Genomic DNA, 19,347 nt, shown 5'->3' on the forward strand with positions numbered 1-19,347 from the left:
CCTTTCTAGAATCTTAATACAGTTATAAGTAAAATTGTGTTAGCAATTATTTGATCGCAAGTATTTGCTATATTTATCTCATGCAAATTATCTCGATATTGTAAAGATGTATTATATATTTTTAATATTTCCTATTCAGAAAATACTTCGTTTCAAAATAAGATTGTGTTTCGTTGTAAGAAGACTAATTGCTTGAAACGAAGAATTACCCAGCCGACTAATTTGGTAGTTTATTATATTACAAACATAATTTTTAAATTAAATCCCGGTATAATAAATAGTTAAGGTATAAATATTACTCTCGATTAAATTTGTGTAATGCCTTTATCTTCTAATACGAATCTACTTTGTCCACAACGATTTTCCATCACATATATACCTAATATTGTATGAAATGATATTATTTATCTAGGTTATTCTATTCAATTTGCTTGGGTGGCAAGTATTATTATTACTGAGTATGCATAAAAATAATAAAGTATGAATAATATGTAAATTGAATTGTATTAAATTGTCATAACTTTGTGTTTGAAATATTGGTAAAGAGTGACTATTGAATTTCTTACCAGTTCTTCTTGGATCTATTTTCCGAAACGGTGGTTTACATTTAATATAATTCTGTAAAATGACGATTCAAGTGTGCTTATAAAAGCCTACTTTCATCATCATCATCAACCCTTCGTCGTCAACTTCTGGACATAGGCCTCTCCAATGGCACGCCAATGAGCTCGATCCTCAGCTCCCAATTTCCATCTGCTGCCAACCACTTTGCGAATATCGTCACTCCACCTAGCCGGAGGGCGTCCAACGCTACGTTTGCGTGGCCTCCACTCCAGAAAAGCCTAATTTAATAAATTTTATTAATGTAGGTAAAGTCTTGCACATGTCCATGGCAATGGTCCATGGTGACGTCTGGTGTGCCTACTGCCCGTTTGCCCTCCCTTACAAAGATAAGTACAATATATACGAACATTTACATAAAATAAAGCAAAATGAAACAGGTTTTTCTACTAGTCTAACTATAATACGTTTTGTTTCGTAAAACTCGTTATAGTTAGACTAGTAGAACATTTTAGTCAACTATTTGTCACTGTATTGTATTATCATTTGTCCCGCACGGTTAAACCCATAAATATAAACCCACGTTAAATATTAGTGTTCAGAGGGGTTTTAGCGTGACGATACATATAATCTACTAGGTTTCGCCCACAGCTTCGACCACGTGTAGGAGGGTGAGCCGATTTTAGGTATATAAAAAATAGCCTATTTCCTTCCATGAGATGCAACCTTGCTTCACACCAAATTTTATCGAAATCGGTTCAGTAGCTGTGAAAGCGTAACAGACAGACATTTTAATAAACGCATTTGTAATATTAGTATAAATAATCCTTTTCAATACATTTCGCTTTCAACTTGATATTAGAGCGTTTAAGCAAACAGTCACACAACCCCCTCGGCTTTACAATATTTGTATACAACAAAGAACACAAAAACGCCTCTAATTAAGTACTACCTTTACGTATTAAAAGACGCCTATTGTTTTCTATTTCACAGTAAGCAATCCTTATGAAAGCAACTAATCAAGCCAAATTAATTATAATGTATTATCACAGTGAGCGTCTAGTATCGATTATGTATTCTTTACTGTATTTAACATTTTTGGGGTATCCGCAAGATATTATATAAACTTCTACCATATGCTCTCTGGCGTCATTTAAAATAAGTAGATATCTTTTCATAAATAATAAAGTATACAATAATTTTACGTTTATAAAATATTCCTAACAACTATATCCTTAACATATAACGTAACATTGAAAGTCAGAGGTGCTTGTCCGTGTGTCAACCCCGAATTTTCGGTTAAAATCCTCATTTTCTAGCTACGTGTGGGAGATGTTTAATTAACTTTTTAATTTTAAATCTTGACTTTGTTAGCGTGTTATTCGCTACAATTTAGACTTCAGTCTTGATGATTTGCGAATGAAACCGGTTTTGAACAACGTATGATAAAACCGTCTTTAATTGGATATAAGGAATTCTTAATATATGGAATAAAGGACGTAAGTAGTTGTGCCAGTTGGTGCCCGCCACCTTTTTAAGGTCATCGGTCCACCTGGCTGGAGGGCGCCCTACGCTGCGCTTGCCGATTCGCGGTCTCCACTCTAGGACTCGTCTGCTCCAACGGCCATCGGTCCTACGACATACGTGACCAGCCCACTGCCACTTCAGCCTGCTAATTTTGCAAGCTATGTCGGTGACTCCGGTTCTTTTCCGGATAATCTCATTTCTGATCTTATCCTTCAAAGATACTCCGAGCATAGCTCGCTCCCTAGCACGCTGCGCGACTTTGAATTTGTGGACTAGTCCCGCAGTTAGTGTCCACGTTTCGGCACCGTATGTCATGGCAGTTAAGACGCATTGGTTGAAGACTTTCGTCTTCAACCGTTTTCGTAAGTAGTTATTTTTATATAATTCTTGCGAATAATATAAAAATCTTTCATAAATGATTATGCATTACTTTTTTTTTATTTGGAACCGTATATTCTTATAAACTGTTTAAAAATCATTAATTCTTCATCTCTACCTACTTTCATATATTTTATTTTATTAATGTATAGAATAATGAAGCCACGGTTCGGGCTAATGTATTATACTACTACGAGTCTACGTATGCCTCTACAGATCCCACAATGGTGACTTGGAGACAAGCCGATTATTTGACCATCTTAGGCGGGTAGCAGATACTGCCCAAGAGCAGTTTCCTAACGCGAAATTGGTGTTTTTGGGGGATTTTAATGCTCACCATGAATCATGATTGAAATCCCTCAAAACTGACCATGCTGGAAGGACTGCTCATGCTTTTGCTCTCACACATGACTTGACCCAACTGGTTGATCAGCCCACCAGGATCTCAGACATTGATGGGCAAGCGCCTTCTCTACTGGACCTGACGGAATGCGCGATTACTATGCGTCAGTCCCTTGGAAGGAACGTTGGTTCAGTGAGAATGACCCGACAGCTAGTGCCGCTGCTGTTGCCGATGAGATCATGTTGGGAATGGAATACTACATTCCTAGCTCAGATCTTATCAGTAAGGGTACGCTTAACCGTTGGTTCACTCGTGAATGTGCCGATGCTGTATCATCTAAGCAGGCGGCGCGCGTGGATCAACGGCTGTATTAGTGGGGCATCTAACATTAACTCACTGAAAGCGAACTACAACAAAAACACCAAGTCCTGTAGGAAGGCATACACGAGATCGGATGCACAGCGCACTGTACAGATTGATTATGACCTTGTTTCGCATCCTAGGGGCTCCCGTAGCTTCTGACGTCTGACCAAGTCTGTACAAAACAATTTCTGTCAACCTTCGCTGCCACCGCTCTAAAATCCGGACGGATTGCTAGCTCACAGTCCGCAAGAGAAAGCCGATCTCCTGGCTAAGCTCCTTGCCGATAACTCCGTGATCGATGATTGTAGTGCGTTGCCACCAACAATACCTTCATGTGGCCACACGATGCCTGACCTTAAAATCAAGCAACGTGATGTGCGTGCGTATGGAGCTGCAATCACTTAATGTACGGAAAGCTAGCGGTCTCGATAGAATACCAGCCATAGCGCTGAAGAAGTGCGCGGCGGAGCTTTCTCCTGTTTTAACGCACCTGTTCCAACTTTCTCTCTCTTCGGGATGTGTGCCGGAGGTTTAAAGAAGAGCTAATGTGCAAGCGGTTCCCAAAAAAGGGGATCGGTCTGACCCGGCCAATAGCTATCACCTCAGTACTTTGTAAGGTGATGGAACGGATTCCAAACAACCAAATGATTCATTACCTAGAAGATCACTGTCTAATTAATGATCGTTAGTACGGGTTTCGAGCAAAACGGTCCACTGGTGATCTTCTAACGTACGTAACACACCTCTGGGGTGAAAGTCTTCTCTCCAAGCTGCCGGCATATGGTCTGCCTGCTCAGCTTTGCACCTGGATTGCCAGCTTCCTACACAAGCGTAGTCTTCGTGTTTTAGTTGCGCTTCACAATTCTATGTAGTGAATGCTGGGTAAGAACGCGTGAATCTTAACCGATGATCGTGGGTTCAAACCCGGGCAAGCACCACTGAATTTTCATGTGCTTAATTTGTGATTATAATTCATCTCGTGCTTTACGGTGAAGGAAAACATCGTGAGGAAACCTGCATGTGTCTAATTTCACTGAAATTCTGCCACATGTGAATTCTACCAACCCGCATTGGAGCAGCGTGGTGGAATAAGCTCCAAACCTTCTCCTCAAAAAGAGGAGAGGAGGCCTTTAGCCCAGCAGTGGGACATTCACAGGCTGTTACGGTTACGGTTACGGAATGCTGGGGTCCCCCAGGGATCTGTGCTATCTCCCACACTCTTTCTTTTGCATATCAATAATATGTTCTCTCTTGGGAACATACATTGCATATGCAGACGATAGTACAGTGCATGGTGGATACCACGGACGCGCTGTTGCTGGGCGAGCGGAAATTGAGGAGAGGCGGAAGGATCTTGTCATTGAACTCGATAGGACGTTAGAACTCATCGCCAAATGGGGCTAATCTTGTTGAGTTTAATGCCTAGAAAACACAGGTATGCGCTCTCACAGCGAAAAGGTGGTGACCTTTTCCTCCCTTCCCTCCCTCTGTGGTACTCCGCTGCTAATACAAAACAAAATCGCCATGCTGGGGATTGACGCTGCGACCTTAGTCCAAGGGCTATTACATCGAGACTATTATACAAACAGCTTAACGGAAACTCGGAGTTCTGAACAAGGTGCGGCATTTTTTCACACCACAACAACTGTGCCTGTTGTACAATACACAGGTACAGTTTTGCGTAGAATATTGCTCGCACCTTTGAGATGGCTCCGTTAAGTACCTACTGGAGGCCTTGGATCGGTTGCTGCGACGTGGGATCCGCATTGTTAACGACAGAAAGGTCACATACACCTTCGAGCCTTTACAATAGCGTCGAGAGATAGCAGCGCTGAGCGCTTTCTATCTCTAATTCCTGCTTCCCCCTTCCTTCATAAGTCTACTGGTGCTGGCACTCGATGTCACCGCGTAACTGTGATATCAATTCCATCGCGCACAAAGAAATTTGGCACCTCCTTTCTTTGTCGCACTTCCAAAAAATGGAATTCCTTACCAGCTCACGTGTTCACGTCCTCTTACAATCCGGGTTCCTTCAAATGAGGCGTGAAGAGGCATTTTGCGGGTCGGCAAGGCGGGGGCGGCTAGTGCAGAACATTCTTCCCGACTGTGGCCGTCATCGCGTTTGGACTCTACTACTACTTACCATCAGGTGCAGTAGATTCATTTACCAAAAAAATAAATACTTAAATACTTTTCATCAGAGAAATGCGATCATTGGAAAATACCACTTTTTATATAACTGTATCGAAATATAAAAGATATACATTTAAATATAGCGATTAAAATAACGTAAAATGTTTGTCCAATATAAATATCCGTCTTAATGGACCCAAAAACATAGACTAGAAGGCAAAAGATACCGTAGATGATAAATAATATATAACCTTTACCCTGCGCCAGAGGAGAGCCGGCGACGTCACGCGGTAATACTATTGTCATTAAGTATACCAAAAAAACTTAAAAAATACATATTAATTCTTCAATTATAGAATATAAGGTCTACACTCTACACGGTCAATCAAAATTTTGCTAGTAACATTACTAGTGTGAAGTATATGATAAATCAACTTCCTGTATCGATTTAGAAATTCAGACTTTCAGGCCGACAAGGTAATGTAATGGTCGTGCGCAAGAATTCCCGAAAGGCCATTCGAAGATGAACGCTACTGGCTTCTTAATAAATATTCTGACTCACTAAGAACCGGTAACCCTATTCACTACTTATTTTGGGCGAAATGCTTAATGCGTTTAAAGAAGGGCTACGAGAAAATATAACTTCAAAATAAAAACTTGAACAAATAATTATATTTGTTTTAATAAATCAAATTTATAAAGACATAACACCAAATATTATTTAAATTTTCAAAAAACATTAACATTTAACTGAATGTTGGGAGATCACAATGTTTCTTCTTAACGTGGAAACGTAACGACGTATTGTACTTTGTTGCGAATGGACAAACTTCGCATTTGAACCTCTTCTCCGAGGAATGTTTGTATTTGTGTTGAACTAAGTTCGCTGGCAATATAGTTGCGTAATCGCATTGATCACAGGAATACCTTTTCTTGCCCGTAACATGGGCTTCTTCGTGGTATTTCAAGATATACTTATTCATAGTTTGGAACGGACATTGGGAACACTGGAGCTTAACACCCTGGTCGGCATGCTTTCTCTTGTGTTTATCCATGGCATCTTCGTAGAACGTCTTGTATTTACAACCGGGAAAATCACAGTTAAGGGTAGTCGCGTTTTTGTGACGCAACATGTGCTGTGTCATACTAGCACGATTACTCGTTTCGAATTCACAATATTTACACTGGACACTGGTGTCCGTGTGTAACGCTTTTAAATGCTTCTGCAGTTCGTTACCAGGTATCAGTTCACCGCAAACTTGGCATTGCGTTTCAGGTACTATTTGATGATTCTGTTCATAATGCAGTTTCAATTGCTCCCAATTTGCATAATTTTCAGGACATTTTGAGCATTGGAAGGTGTCTGGGATTTCGACTTCTTCCTTTTTGATTTCTATCAACGATAAGGGTCCTATTTCTCCGGTATGCGATTTACCGTGTGCGATGTTTATGTGACGACATAACTCAAATTCGTCAGAGAATGTTTCGTCACACTGATCGCAATTCTGATTATCACTTTTCGGCTTACTCGACGGATGTTTTAATAGCACGTGCCGTCTATAGCTCTCTTTCGCTTTAAATATTTTATTGCAGAAATTACAAGTGTACGATACTTTCAGATGCACCTTCATGTAATGTGGCTTCAATTGCCGTTTATCGTGAAACGTTTCGTTACACAAAGTACAGACAATTGTTTTCGGTGATTGTATTTTATGCGTACACCGCAAATGTTTGCACAACCCACCCTGAGACGCGAACACTAGCCCACAAATGTTACATTCCTGTATCATTCTCTTGTGTGAATGATTCAGATACATATCCCTAGTTTCGAATTGTTTATCGCACACGTCACAATAAGATCCCTTATCGTGTTTCCTTCGTATATGACGTTTTAAGCTTTCAATCTTGTCATATGACAAATTGCAAATTCTACATTTTAAGCGAAAATCTTCCTTTAACGCGTTGTGCTTCCTTCTCATGTGAAGTTTAAGATAATTGAGCGAGGAGAAGACCAGAGGGCATTCTTTACACGTTATTTCTCCAGTCTCTTCATTCTTACAATTCTTCAAAAGGTTTTCCGTGTCATCATCATGTTTCTCATCATCATCATCGTTCACACGATGCTTTCTTTGTACGTGTCTTGCGTACGTTTCCCTTTTCGTGAAGACTTTAGGGCAGAACGGACAATTGTACCATTGGTCTAAGTCTGGCTTCTTTTCATTCGAATGTTTCCTCTGTATATGTACGATTAAACTTCTATATTTGTCGTACGTAAGACCGCAATCCTCACAAACATGTTTGAACGACTCCTCAAAAGATCCGTGTTTCCTCCGCATATGCATACGTAACCTCGTCATACCCTTAAAAACTAACGCACAAACATCACATGTCCTCTCTTCGCCATCATCATTAACTGAATCCGGTCCATGTTTCCTTTTAATATGGGCAACGAGACTATTTTTCTGTTCGTACGACATTGAGCAATAATGACATATATATTTAAACGATTTCCTAAATACTTTGTGTTTTCTTTTCTGATGCATTCTAAGCGTTTTTGTCGATTGAAAGACTAGATGACAAACTTTGCACACGTAATTAGGAGCTGGTGCAGCGACTGGGCCGAAACCGATGACGCTTTTATCGTTGATTATACTTTCAAATGTTAATAATACCGCTTCATGATTTTGTTCTTCGATTTTCACAGCCGGTTCTTGACTATCTTCGCTTTGCGGACCTTCTAACATTAATCCATTATCGTTAGCGAACTGAAAAATAAAAAAATGTACACGTTTTATATAAAATATATAATAACAAATATTGTTCATTTTAATGTAGAGTAACAGCCTATAAATGTCCCATTACTGGGCTCAGACGTCTTCTCCTTTTTGAGTAGAATTTTTGAAGCTTAATCCAACACGCTGCTTCATTGCGGGTTGGATACACATAGCAGATTTTCGTTTGCCACATGCAGGTTTCTTTGCGATGTTTTCCTTCACCGGCGAGCACGAAAATACGGTGCGCCTTGCCCGGGTTTGAATTCGGAATTATCGAATAAGATTTTCGTCTTCTAACCACTCGACTACCATAGCACGGCTTATAGGAAAGGTTTGTAAAGGTAGCTTATTGTTTATGTTTATATTCTGTTTTTAATTCGATTACCGATTTAATAAAGCCGTGAATAGTTTAACTTTATTAAAAACGAAGAATAAAAAACGAAAACCTAAATCTAAAAATATAAAACGCTGTGTTATATTTACCATTATAACATTCCAATAACAATAGAATCGAAACATAATTTACTCGGTGGCAGGGCTTGGTACAAGCACGTCTTGTTTGGTGTGATGCAGTTTAAGGAGTGAATGAGGGAGTGTAATTACAGACATGAGGGACGTAACATCATAGTTCCCAAAGTTGTTGGTGCTTTCGTGTTTCAAGGAATGGTTAATATTTCTCATAGCGCCAATGTCTATGGTCGGTTATGTGACCAGTTAGCATCAGGTGGGCCATTCGCCAATATTGCACCTGCATATTTATTAAAAAAATTGTTCATAGACATAGTAACTTACATTACATAGAATATTACATCATTCAAAATCTAAACGCGTTAGAACGCGTGAATCTTAACCGACGATCGTGGGTTCAAACCCGGGCAAGCACCACTGAATTTTCATGTGCTTAATTTGTGATTATAATGCTTGCTTGACGAAGGTGACGTGCTTGGTGAAGGAAAACATCGTGAGGAATCCTGCATGTGTCTAATTTCATTGAAATTATGCCACATGTGTATTCTACCAACCCACATTGGAGCAGCGTGATGGAATAAGCTCCAAACCTTCTCCTCAAAAGGGAGAGGAGGCCTTAGCCCAGCAGTGGGACATTAACAGGCTGTTACTGTTACAAAATCTAAAAGCAAATTTGCTAGTGTCTTTGTAAAATATATCACTAGTAGCATGGCTAAACGCATTTATATCAATTCTTAAATCCTATTTATCTAAAACAATAACTTACATCATTAAAATCCAACTCAACTTCAATATTTTCAACCTTTATATTAACTTCTGGATCCAGAACTGGTTCAGGCTCTACTTCATTTACAGGATCATAATAAGTGGGTGTCGGTAATGCAACTTTTTCTTCAATATCTTTAAATGGATCTTCTTGTTTTTTCTTTTTTTTTTTCTTTTTAGTTTTAATTTCATACGTCATTGGCTCTTCGGGTAAGAACGATGTGGGATCCTTTCTATCTGCATCATCAATTTTTATATCTTTAATATCCCCTTTTTCCTCTTTTATAGACATTTTAAAACTATTTACATCAATCTGAAAATAAAATACGAAACAAATTACATGCACAATAATAAAACAAATTTATAGCCTTACCGGCTTGCATGTACATACTTCAAGCATAAAAAATAGTTACCTAATACAATGAGTATATGGAATTTATATAGGTCACTTAATATGCAAGGGTGATGTGTAATGAAATATTTATTTTAAATTCACCGATTTTTCTGGTCTTTAGATAATATTTTTAAGTGTTTTTTTCATGTTATGAGTTTAACAGATTTTTATTATATCTTCCTAAATATTTTATATATATATAATTTATATTAATGTTTAAGAACCAATGCAGAAATAATAATAATCTATAATTATACTAGATCAGTCCAGATGTTTGTTTTTTTTAAATGGTAAATAAGCAGTGTTATATTTAATTTCACAAAAAACAATTGATTATTACATTAGCTATAGAGAAAATAGTAAATCTAATTATTTTCTTGATAAAAAAAATGATTTCAGTTCATATATTCTAAATTCAACAAACTGAAAAACTTAGCTTTCAAATCGATAGATAATGCTATAGTATTTTTAACTTAATATTTTAAGTTTATAGGCATGCAGTTACTTTTCTCGACAATTACAAATAAAGCTTATTAAAAACAATTTAATTATTTTATATATCTTTTTTAAAGCATTTAGAAAATTTATTTTTATTATGTCTACAGTAGCTACCAACAGTTCTCATCAATACATTTTTCTTTTAAGTTTTATGTATATACGAAATATAAATAAAACTGATGTAAATAAGATTTTTCTAATAAATAATTTACATTCTATTCTCCTAACAAGATTCTTCTAAGATATAAAAAAATTATAATATATAATAAATATTGTTTAAAGAGACTGATAAAGAAATGATAATAAGAGTTGTAAATTAATACTAATTTTTAAAAAGATAAGATAAAGGAGACAACTGTATATATACTATTTATAAATGAAGTCAGCATGGACATAATTGGGTTATATCAATGGTTATTAGCTTATCACATTTAATAACAAAGGAATCAAAACACTTGTAAGAACACAAATTATTTAAAAGCTTTTTTTTCTTAAATATTTATAAGACAAAAAGTACAAAATATCATCTTATGAGTGATATTGCGAAATACACGTCATTAGATCGTAAAACTTACCTTATTATTCTACAATAAAATTCTATCACCAATATTCACAACATAAGATACTATGGCCGTAATTTATTTTAAATATAATAAAATCTTATACTATAATCATTATTTTATGTTCCTTATTCGTCCTCAACGTCTTTGTGGTATAAATCAATAACTATATTTTTTAAAATCATTATGAAAAATGGGCAATATGGATGTGATTATTGACGTTTTTCAAGAATGTGTATGACATTTGATAAGGTGTTGCTGCGATTTCAACTTAATTTAAATACAATAATAAGTTTTTTTTTATATTAATGTAAAAAAAATCTAATTTAATTGATACATCGTTAAAATCAATATAATTTTTGCACTTTCAACTGAAAATTAAAGTATTTTTTCATTATTTTTATTAATAATAAAGTTTAAGTTGTCATACTTATCAACATTGTGAAGGGAGAAATGTCATAATATGTCAATTGACAAAACTTTAACAATACTTATCATTAATTTCTAACCTATAAGCGAATATTTGTTTATATCTATTTGATAATAACATGATTAATATTGTTTAGACTTTAGAACCAAAAATGTTTCGAATATTAAACATCCTTCATATAGCTCGTCCTATTAAAATTGTACAGCGACAAAATCTGTCGAACGGTCAAAAGAAGTTTTTCAGCTTAACCTCAAGTAATGTTTACTTTTTATAAAATATACAATTTCATAATAATTACCTGATCATGTTTAAAAAAAAAATAACAATATTTTCCAGGATTAAGACATGGTGAATATGAATGGCAGGACCCAAAGTCAGAGGACGAAGTGTAAGTTGATTAATTTTAATTTTATTTGCTTAATTTTAAAATGCTATATAAAACTTCTTAAATATGAATGTTCATTTCACTTTAGCCTTATATTTATTAAGATATTTTCTTTGTTTTAGTGTAAATATTGTGTACATAGACAAAGATGGTAAAAAAACAAATGTAAGAGGCAAAATCGGGGACAATGTTTTATATTTAGCACATAGATTTGGTGTTGAGATGGAAGGTAATGATTTATAATTAACTTAATATTTTTAAGTAAAATCCTCCTCCGTAATACATACTAGCATACATTACTTATTTATTTTTACAAGTATAAAAAATACTTATTGTATTTAAAAAATAGTTTGAATGATCAGGTAACCGGTGTTGGTTATAATTATAATTAAATGTAAACTAAAACATACAAATTGAAAACATTTATCTATTTCTCCCCTAAGGTGCTTGTGAAGCATCATTGGCATGTACAACATGTCATGTGTATGTTAACCAGGATTATCTCGATAAACTAACAGACCCAGAAGAGAAGGAAGATGATCTATTAGATATGGCACCATTTTTGAAAGAAAATTCTAGATTAGGTAAGGAAGAAGTAATTAAATACTATGTTAATTTGAATTGTTTATTACAATAATTATAACAAATATATTTTATACGATTCAGTGTTATCATGATTGCATGCTTGTACACAATAAATTAATTAATTTCAGCTAAGAGATAAGCCATATATACATTTACCTTCTTCCTAAAAAAAATTATATATGGTTGCATAGTTCCACAATGTTTTGTTCTTAAAAATGTGAAATTATTAATAATAGAAAGAGAGCAATTCGTTTTACTAATCACTCTTATATTCAAAATTATTGTTTAATTTTTTTTTTATATATAAAGCTCATGCTCTCTTCCTATGACAACTTTTTAAAAGTATATTTTATGTGTGTATATTTTCCAGTCATTGTGAAAATAATGATTTATTATTCGGTTTGGGGTTATGTAACTACAGTTCATTTTTAAAAATCTAACATAGCTACAATTTTTTTTTTAAATGTTGACATACTTGAAACATTTCTGGTTGCTTACTTTTCCTTTGCACTTTGAATATATATCTATTGTTAGAGCAAAAGATTGTTTGTAAAAAATATTTACATAATTGAATTGAAGAGCATAAAAAGATGCACAAAGTTTTCCTTATTCTTCATAAGTATAATGTTAAAAAAATATATTTTTTCATTTTTAAATACAATGATTATAGTGTAAAAAGTTAAAAGTAAGATTATAGTGGTGGCAGTTGTAGGGCTTTGTGTAATGATGGTAGAGCATTGTGCAGTGGTTGTAGGGCTTTGAGCAAGCTTGACTGGGTAAGAACCATTCACTCATCAGATATAACAGCAGTAATTGGTATTGTTGTGTTCCAGATTGAAGGGTGAGTGAGACAGTGTAATTACAGGTACAAGGGACTTAACATCTTAGTTCCCAAGGTTAGTAGCGCATTGACGAAGTAAGCAATGGTTAACATTTCTTACAATGGGCTTTAATGACCATTTACCATCAGGTGGCCCATATGCTTATCCGCCAACCTATTCCATAAAAAAAAATGTAGTCCTTATATTTTAACTACTTACATTTTCAGGATGTCAAATTGTATTAACAAAGGAAATGGAAGGAATGGAGTTAACATTGCCAAAGGCAACGCGTAATTTCTATGTTGATGGTCATAAGCCTGCACCTCACTGAATGAGAAAACAATAAGTCAAGATCATGTCCTATTTCGATTTAAAAAATTCAATGGTTTTGAAATGCAATTTAAGTAATTATTTTGATTTAGTTTTTAAAAAATGTATTTGCTTTAAACATTATTTCTATATATTGTATATAAAAGCTTTTTTGTGTTAGACCAAACAGTAAGAAAAGTTAAGTAGTACAAATAAAAGATTTAAAATTAAAAATAGTTTTTGTTTAACCCATTCAATGCCAAGTACCCAGCTAGTGGGCTTACTCTTGTCGCAATCGCGTTCACGGGAAGCCACGTAGTGGTCTCATTTTAAAAGACTTACTTTTCTTCGTAAAAATGCAATAACAAGATCTTCTTAGTATACGCTTTGGTTTTTATGCTTAGACATATGTATTTTTTCAATACATTTTATCTTCTTCATAGATGCTAAAGACCCACGTTGTGGGTTGTTTTGCAGGTGTAGAAAACGTTGACAGAAATAAAATGTATGATAAACTTTATGAAGGTAGAAATGAAATATAAAAAATCAACTCATGTTTTCTTTGCTTTGGTGAGAAATATTTTGTTATTTCTTGAATATTTAATTCGTTTGACTTTTGAAATATTTAATAGTTAATAAAAAAATACGTGCGCAAATTTAAAACCGCTATTGTGTAAATGGATAAAAAGGTACAGTAATTTATATATTATTGATTTGTGATTTGTTCAATGTGTTCAAATGTATCATTTGGATGTTTAAGAGTAATTGAGTGAGTTATTTACATCAATTTGATTTATGATTATGATTTATTTATTCGTGTTATATTATTTAAAAGACCAATTCGAGATTTTTTAATATCAGTTTTTACATAGAGAACTGGTTAATAACGGTTAAAGTTATTTATTTTCTCAAAAGATTTACATTTAAATCACTTACAGAGAAAATTACAAAACTATTAGAAAAAAAATTAAATCGAATAGGCGTACATAGTAATACTATGAAAGTTACAATAACCTAATTATATCATAATAATATCAGTCAAGTATGAACAGTTTGACGTGAAGTAGGGTAGTACAGTAAAAAATATAGTGCGTATACAAAGTAATGATAACTAAGGGAGTAGGGGTGGTGACATTAGATTTATCTGATGTTTTTAAATTTAAAATCGGTGTGCGATTGTTTATTATATAGATATGCAATGTATAATATATAATGTGTGTAATTTATTTACGATTATGCTTATATGTTATATGCTTATGTGTTCCTTCAAACGAGGCGTGAAGAGGCATCTTGCGGGCCGGCAAGGCGAAGGCGGCTAGTGCAGAACGTTTTTCCCGTCTGTACTGGCCGTCGTCGCGTTTGGACTCTACTACCACTTACCATCAGGTGGAGTAGAGTCATTTGCCCTCCCGGCGAATATAAAAAATATATATATATATATATATATATATATAAATTAACTAATTTAATATTAAATGATTATTGTCATATGTAAAATATATAATTCATTGTAATAAGCGTACATTAACAGTATTCACTGGTACATTATTATTATCTTAGTATACATACATAGTTGAGTAGTTGTTTTAGTAGTTATTTTACATAAGATATATCTAAAAGTAATATTATTTTAAGTTAGGAGTAGTGTAGTGTCATTAGGTATTATATTATATTAGTTACAACTTTATTTATTTAGATTTATTTTATATAATATTGAATTGAATTCTAAGAAGAATCCTTTAAAATGTGGCTTTTAAGACATTTTTTTAAATTATGACGTGATTTTATATCTTTGATATCCTTCGGCAAATTATTGTAGATATCTCCTTCAAACAAAATACTTTTCTTGTCGTAGTTTGTCCTTGATGGGCCTAAACATATGTTATTAGCATTTCTAATCATTCGCTTATGAATTTTTTTTTTTCTTGAAAGTAATTTGAGAGTGCGTATCTTTTGTAAGGATTTTTCTAATATGAATACGGGTGTTAAATTTATAGATTTGAGTTAGATTCATTAGTTTTGTATCCTTATAAATTTTTATAGTAGATGTTAAGCCGAGATGGCCCAGTGGTAAGAACGCGTGAATCTTAACCGATGATCGTGGGTTCAAACCCGGGCAAGCACCACTGAATTTTCATGTGCTTAATTTGTGATTATAATTCATCTCGTGCTTTACGGTGAAGGAAAACATCGTGAGGAAACCTGCATGTGTCTAATTTCACTGAAATTCTGCCACATGTGAATTCTACCAACCCGCATTGGAGCAGCGTGGTGGAATAAGCTCCAAACCTTCTTCTCAAAAAGAGGAGAGGAGGCCTTTAGCCCAGCAGTGGGACATTCACAGGCTGTTACGGACGGATGTTAAGTAGTTGTATTTAAATAGAGTCTTTATGGGTTCATTTTGTGTTGTATGTAATTTTTGTAGATTGGTTTTGGCTGCAGAACCCCAAACTTCAATTACTATCTAGTTGTGGTACAATCCAAATGTGGTTTAGCTGACGAATTATAACATACACTTTTCGGAAGGCATCGTATTATATCTCGCACAGCACCGATTATTGAGAGAAGTTTTTTGCGTGTTTTGTCAATATGAGGTTTCCACGTAAGCTGATTATCCAGGACTAAGCCGAGATATTTTTTGTGTATTGACCCTTTTTATGAATTCCCCGTTAATTGACAGGGGTTTGAAGTTGCCCATATTTTTGTTTTTTTTTTGCAACAGAAATTATGTAAGTTGTTTTAGAAGCATTGATAGTCAGTAAGTTGGATTGGAGCCATGCATTCAAAGTATCTAGAGCATCTATCGAATTACCATAGTAGAACAGACTAGTATTATCAGCATACAAGGTAAGGTCCCCTTTTAGTCTAATTTCATGTACATTGTTAATATAAATTAGAAACAGTAATGGGCCTAAGATTGAGCCCTGGGGAACGCCGTAATTGATAATTTGAGGCCTACTTTGGTGATTATCTAGTACGAGTACGATTTAAAAATTTGATATGCCTGGTCCCTGACACCCAATGCCTCTAATTTCATCAAGAGAATTTTATGGCTTACTGTGTCGAATGCCTTTTTTAGATCTATAAATATTAGTAAGGCTATACTTATAATGTATAACAATTACCATACGTTCCCGATTTTTTTTTTTATAAAATAGGAAGACGGACGAGCATATGGGCCACCTGATGGTAAGTGGTCACCAAACGCCCTTAGACATTGGCATTGTAAGAAATGTCAACCATCGCTTACATAGCCGATGCGCCACCAACCTTGGGAACTAAGATTTTATGTCCCTTGTGCCTGTAATTACACTGACTCACTCACACTTCAAACCGGAACACAACAATATTAAGTATTGCTGTTTTGCGGTAGAATATCTGATGAGTGGAATATTTGATTTTAGAATATTTGATTTAATTCAACTTTGACTATTCTATATTTATTCGAATCGGAATTAAGCCGCTATGATGGTAACATATACCGTTAGATTAAAACAAACTTAAAGAGTTAACTTTTATACTAATAATAATAGTCCTCCAGACCGATTTCGAATAAAAACTCAATGACTTTATTGTTCCGATCTAGGATTTGAACCCGGATCCGCGGCCTTACATATAGCCACTAGTTATTATAGGAGTTGCAAAACAAAAATACAATCGTAAAATACTCTAAAATGCATCTTAAAATGTTCAATGAATCAATTATTATTAGCAAACAGTAGTAAAAACTACAAAAAAGGTTGAAGACCACTGTTACAGGTTCAGAGTGAGTGAAATAACTTTTTGTTGACTTACTCATTTTTCATTGAATTCACGTTCTCACTACTACTAGGGAACACAGGAACGTTTTAAAGATACTGTTTTGCTAACCCGAAAAATATACAATTTAACAATACTCAAGCATTACTTTATCGTGAGTACTTACTGTATAACCACAACCCACGACGTGGGTGCAAGGTTATTATCATATGTATTGCCGAGGACACCGCTAGGATATGAAAAGTGCGAAGGATGCAATTTGTTAATTAACCAAATATAATTAACATAAAAATACTAAACATGACATAAATTAACTTCATATTATGAATAAAAAAACTATATAAATAAAATTCAATTATGTTCAAGTCCATTAGCGATGGTCAGTGTTGCTGTTATAAGTCAGAAGGATATCATATGATTTTAACTAAAGGTAGTAACTACATTAAAACCATTTTATTACCCAAAAGTGTTATGTTGTTATTACCTTAAGTACAAACTTCAAAAATCACAGACAAGGCTTTTGACTTTACAAGGAAAACTTAAATTTGATAATATAAAATAGAATTGATTTTTGTTTATAAGCTGTATTTTTCTGTATACTTATGATGTAATAAGCCCCAAACCTCCTCAAAAGGGAGAGGAGGCCTTATCCCAGCAGTAGGACATTAACAGGCGGTTACTATTACTGTTATAATGTAATGTAAATAAATATTACTGGTGGTAGGGCTTTGTGCAAACTCATCTGGGTAGGTACCACCCACTCATCAGATATTCTACCGCAAAACAGCAATACTTGATATTATTGTGTTCTGGTTTGAAGGGTGAGTGAGCCAGTAATTACAGGCACAAGGGACATAAAATCTTAGTTCCCAAGGTTGGTGGCGCATTGGCTATAAGCGATGGTTGACATTTCTTACAATGCCAATGTCTAAGGGCATTTGGTGACCACTTACCATCAGGTGGCCCATATGCTCGTCCGCCTTCCTATTCTATAAAATAATAATAATAATATAGCTTATAATGTAACTTTGTTTTGTAACAAATGTGATTTATTTCAAATAGCAGAATTTGCAAATATATCTTACATTGGTGATACAAACAATAAATATTTATTTGCATTCATTTATTTAATATTAATTATGCATAGCTTAATTAGGTATATTTTCTATAAAATGTGTAGAAATATTATACATGAACTTCTGAAATTTGGATATTAATATAATATGGTATTTATAAAACTATGGTATTCATAAAAGTGACTAGAATTTAAATTACCTTTAATTGAAAATTACTTATTACTTTCATTTATATTCACAAAAACAATATAAATTTCACCCTGAAAAGTACGTAAAACGAATACTCTTGTTTTTACGTTAATACAATTGATATTTTTCATTTCTTTTCCAATATTCTATCTCAATATCACAATCTATATAATATAATAAACTGATATATTTAGTTTGTGTTTTCATATTCAAGTAAGTTATTATTGCGAGAATAATTATATAAATAAGCAATGCGTACTATTATTATAATTTATAAAATGAAAGTTCAATCACACTTTGACAGTTAAAAAGGTTGCCACTCCAGCTACATAAAAAAATCTTAGTTTTAAATTTTTCAATTATTAAAAATTTGCCTTATTTTAAATTACAACCAAAATATATTATAAGTAGATATACTTATATTTTGTTGTTTAAATTTCTAAAACTATTTACATTTCGATTATGCAATCTACACACTATCAACACTTCATTGTCAATTTAATATCAAACCTAACATTGTATGTGTATTGTAAAAATACAACTTAATTAATATGTAAAAGCGCTGTTATCCTAAATAATATATATGGAATTATGTAAATATAAGCCATTTAACATTAGAATTGCCTAAAATTATTTCACTCTTAATATAGCTTAGTTTTAAATATTCGCACTATATTGATAGTGTGTGTAATAAACATAAGTTTTAAGTAAAATAAATGTGGCTATTTGCCTTTTCTTAGTACAGTTTAAGTTTTGCCTACTTAAGTGACTTTAAGATACAGAAATATATTTTATATTTATAAAAATATATATACTGATAGTGGTAGACCGCATATAGCATGTTTATTTTCACATAATAATATAATATAAAGTCTATTATATACTTATATTTACATTTTGTTTGTGGTTATTTCTATGGCAAAAACTATCAAACATGACAGCAATTGTCTATGGTAAAAGCGCTTGGCGCCGCGTCGTCGTTCCATTCATTCGATGCTAGTTTCAATCCATTCGTTCTTTCAGTCTGCT

At 33.9% G+C, this 19,347-nt stretch overlaps 2 protein-coding genes across 2 annotated transcripts; one reads left to right on the forward strand and one right to left on the reverse strand.

The window, feature by feature from the left end:
• Positions 1–5,955: 5,955 nt before the first annotated feature.
• On the reverse strand, positions 5,956–10,990 carry LOC126778461 (zinc finger protein 845-like). Its single transcript, XM_050502032.1, has 3 exons — positions 10,780–10,990; positions 9,314–9,625; positions 5,956–8,070 (listed from the first exon to the last, which is right to left on the reverse strand). Exons 2-3 carry the CDS (start codon positions 9,602–9,604, stop codon positions 6,052–6,054), a joined length of 2,310 nt encoding a protein of 769 aa, XP_050357989.1. The 5' UTR covers positions 9,605–9,625; positions 10,780–10,990; the 3' UTR covers positions 5,956–6,051.
• A 254-nt stretch (positions 10,991–11,244) lies between these two features.
• Positions 11,245–13,513, forward strand: LOC126778594 (adrenodoxin-like protein 1, mitochondrial). Its single transcript, XM_050502274.1, has 5 exons — positions 11,245–11,448; positions 11,531–11,582; positions 11,702–11,808; positions 12,023–12,163; positions 13,213–13,513. Exons 1-5 carry the CDS (start codon positions 11,346–11,348, stop codon positions 13,314–13,316), a joined length of 507 nt encoding a protein of 168 aa, XP_050358231.1. The 5' UTR covers positions 11,245–11,345; the 3' UTR covers positions 13,317–13,513.
• The last annotated feature ends 5,834 nt before the right edge of the window (positions 13,514–19,347 follow it).

The sequence above is a fragment of the Nymphalis io genome, chromosome 26 (genome assembly GCF_905147045.1).
Source record: "Nymphalis io chromosome 26, ilAglIoxx1.1, whole genome shotgun sequence".
NCBI lineage: Eukaryota > Metazoa > Arthropoda > Insecta > Lepidoptera > Nymphalidae > Nymphalis > Nymphalis io.

Excerpts from the sequence above, each read along its gene's own strand:
- LOC126778461 (XM_050502032.1), bottom strand. The coding sequence starts at position 9,604 with ATGTCTATAAAAGAGGAAAAAGGGGATATTAAAGATATAAAAATTGAT. Across the intron at positions 8,071-9,313 it reads TTGAGTTGGATTTTAATGAT|TTCGCTAACGATAATGGATT; the intron begins GTAAGTTATTGT and ends TTTATTTTTCAG.
- LOC126778594 (XM_050502274.1), top strand. The coding sequence starts at position 11,346 with ATGTTTCGAATATTAAACATCCTTCATATAGCTCGTCCTATTAAAATT. Across the intron at positions 11,583-11,701 it reads CCAAAGTCAGAGGACGAAGT|TGTAAATATTGTGTACATAG; the intron begins GTAAGTTGATTA and ends TCTTTGTTTTAG. Across the intron at positions 11,809-12,022 it reads ATTTGGTGTTGAGATGGAAG|GTGCTTGTGAAGCATCATTG; the intron begins GTAATGATTTAT and ends TTCTCCCCTAAG.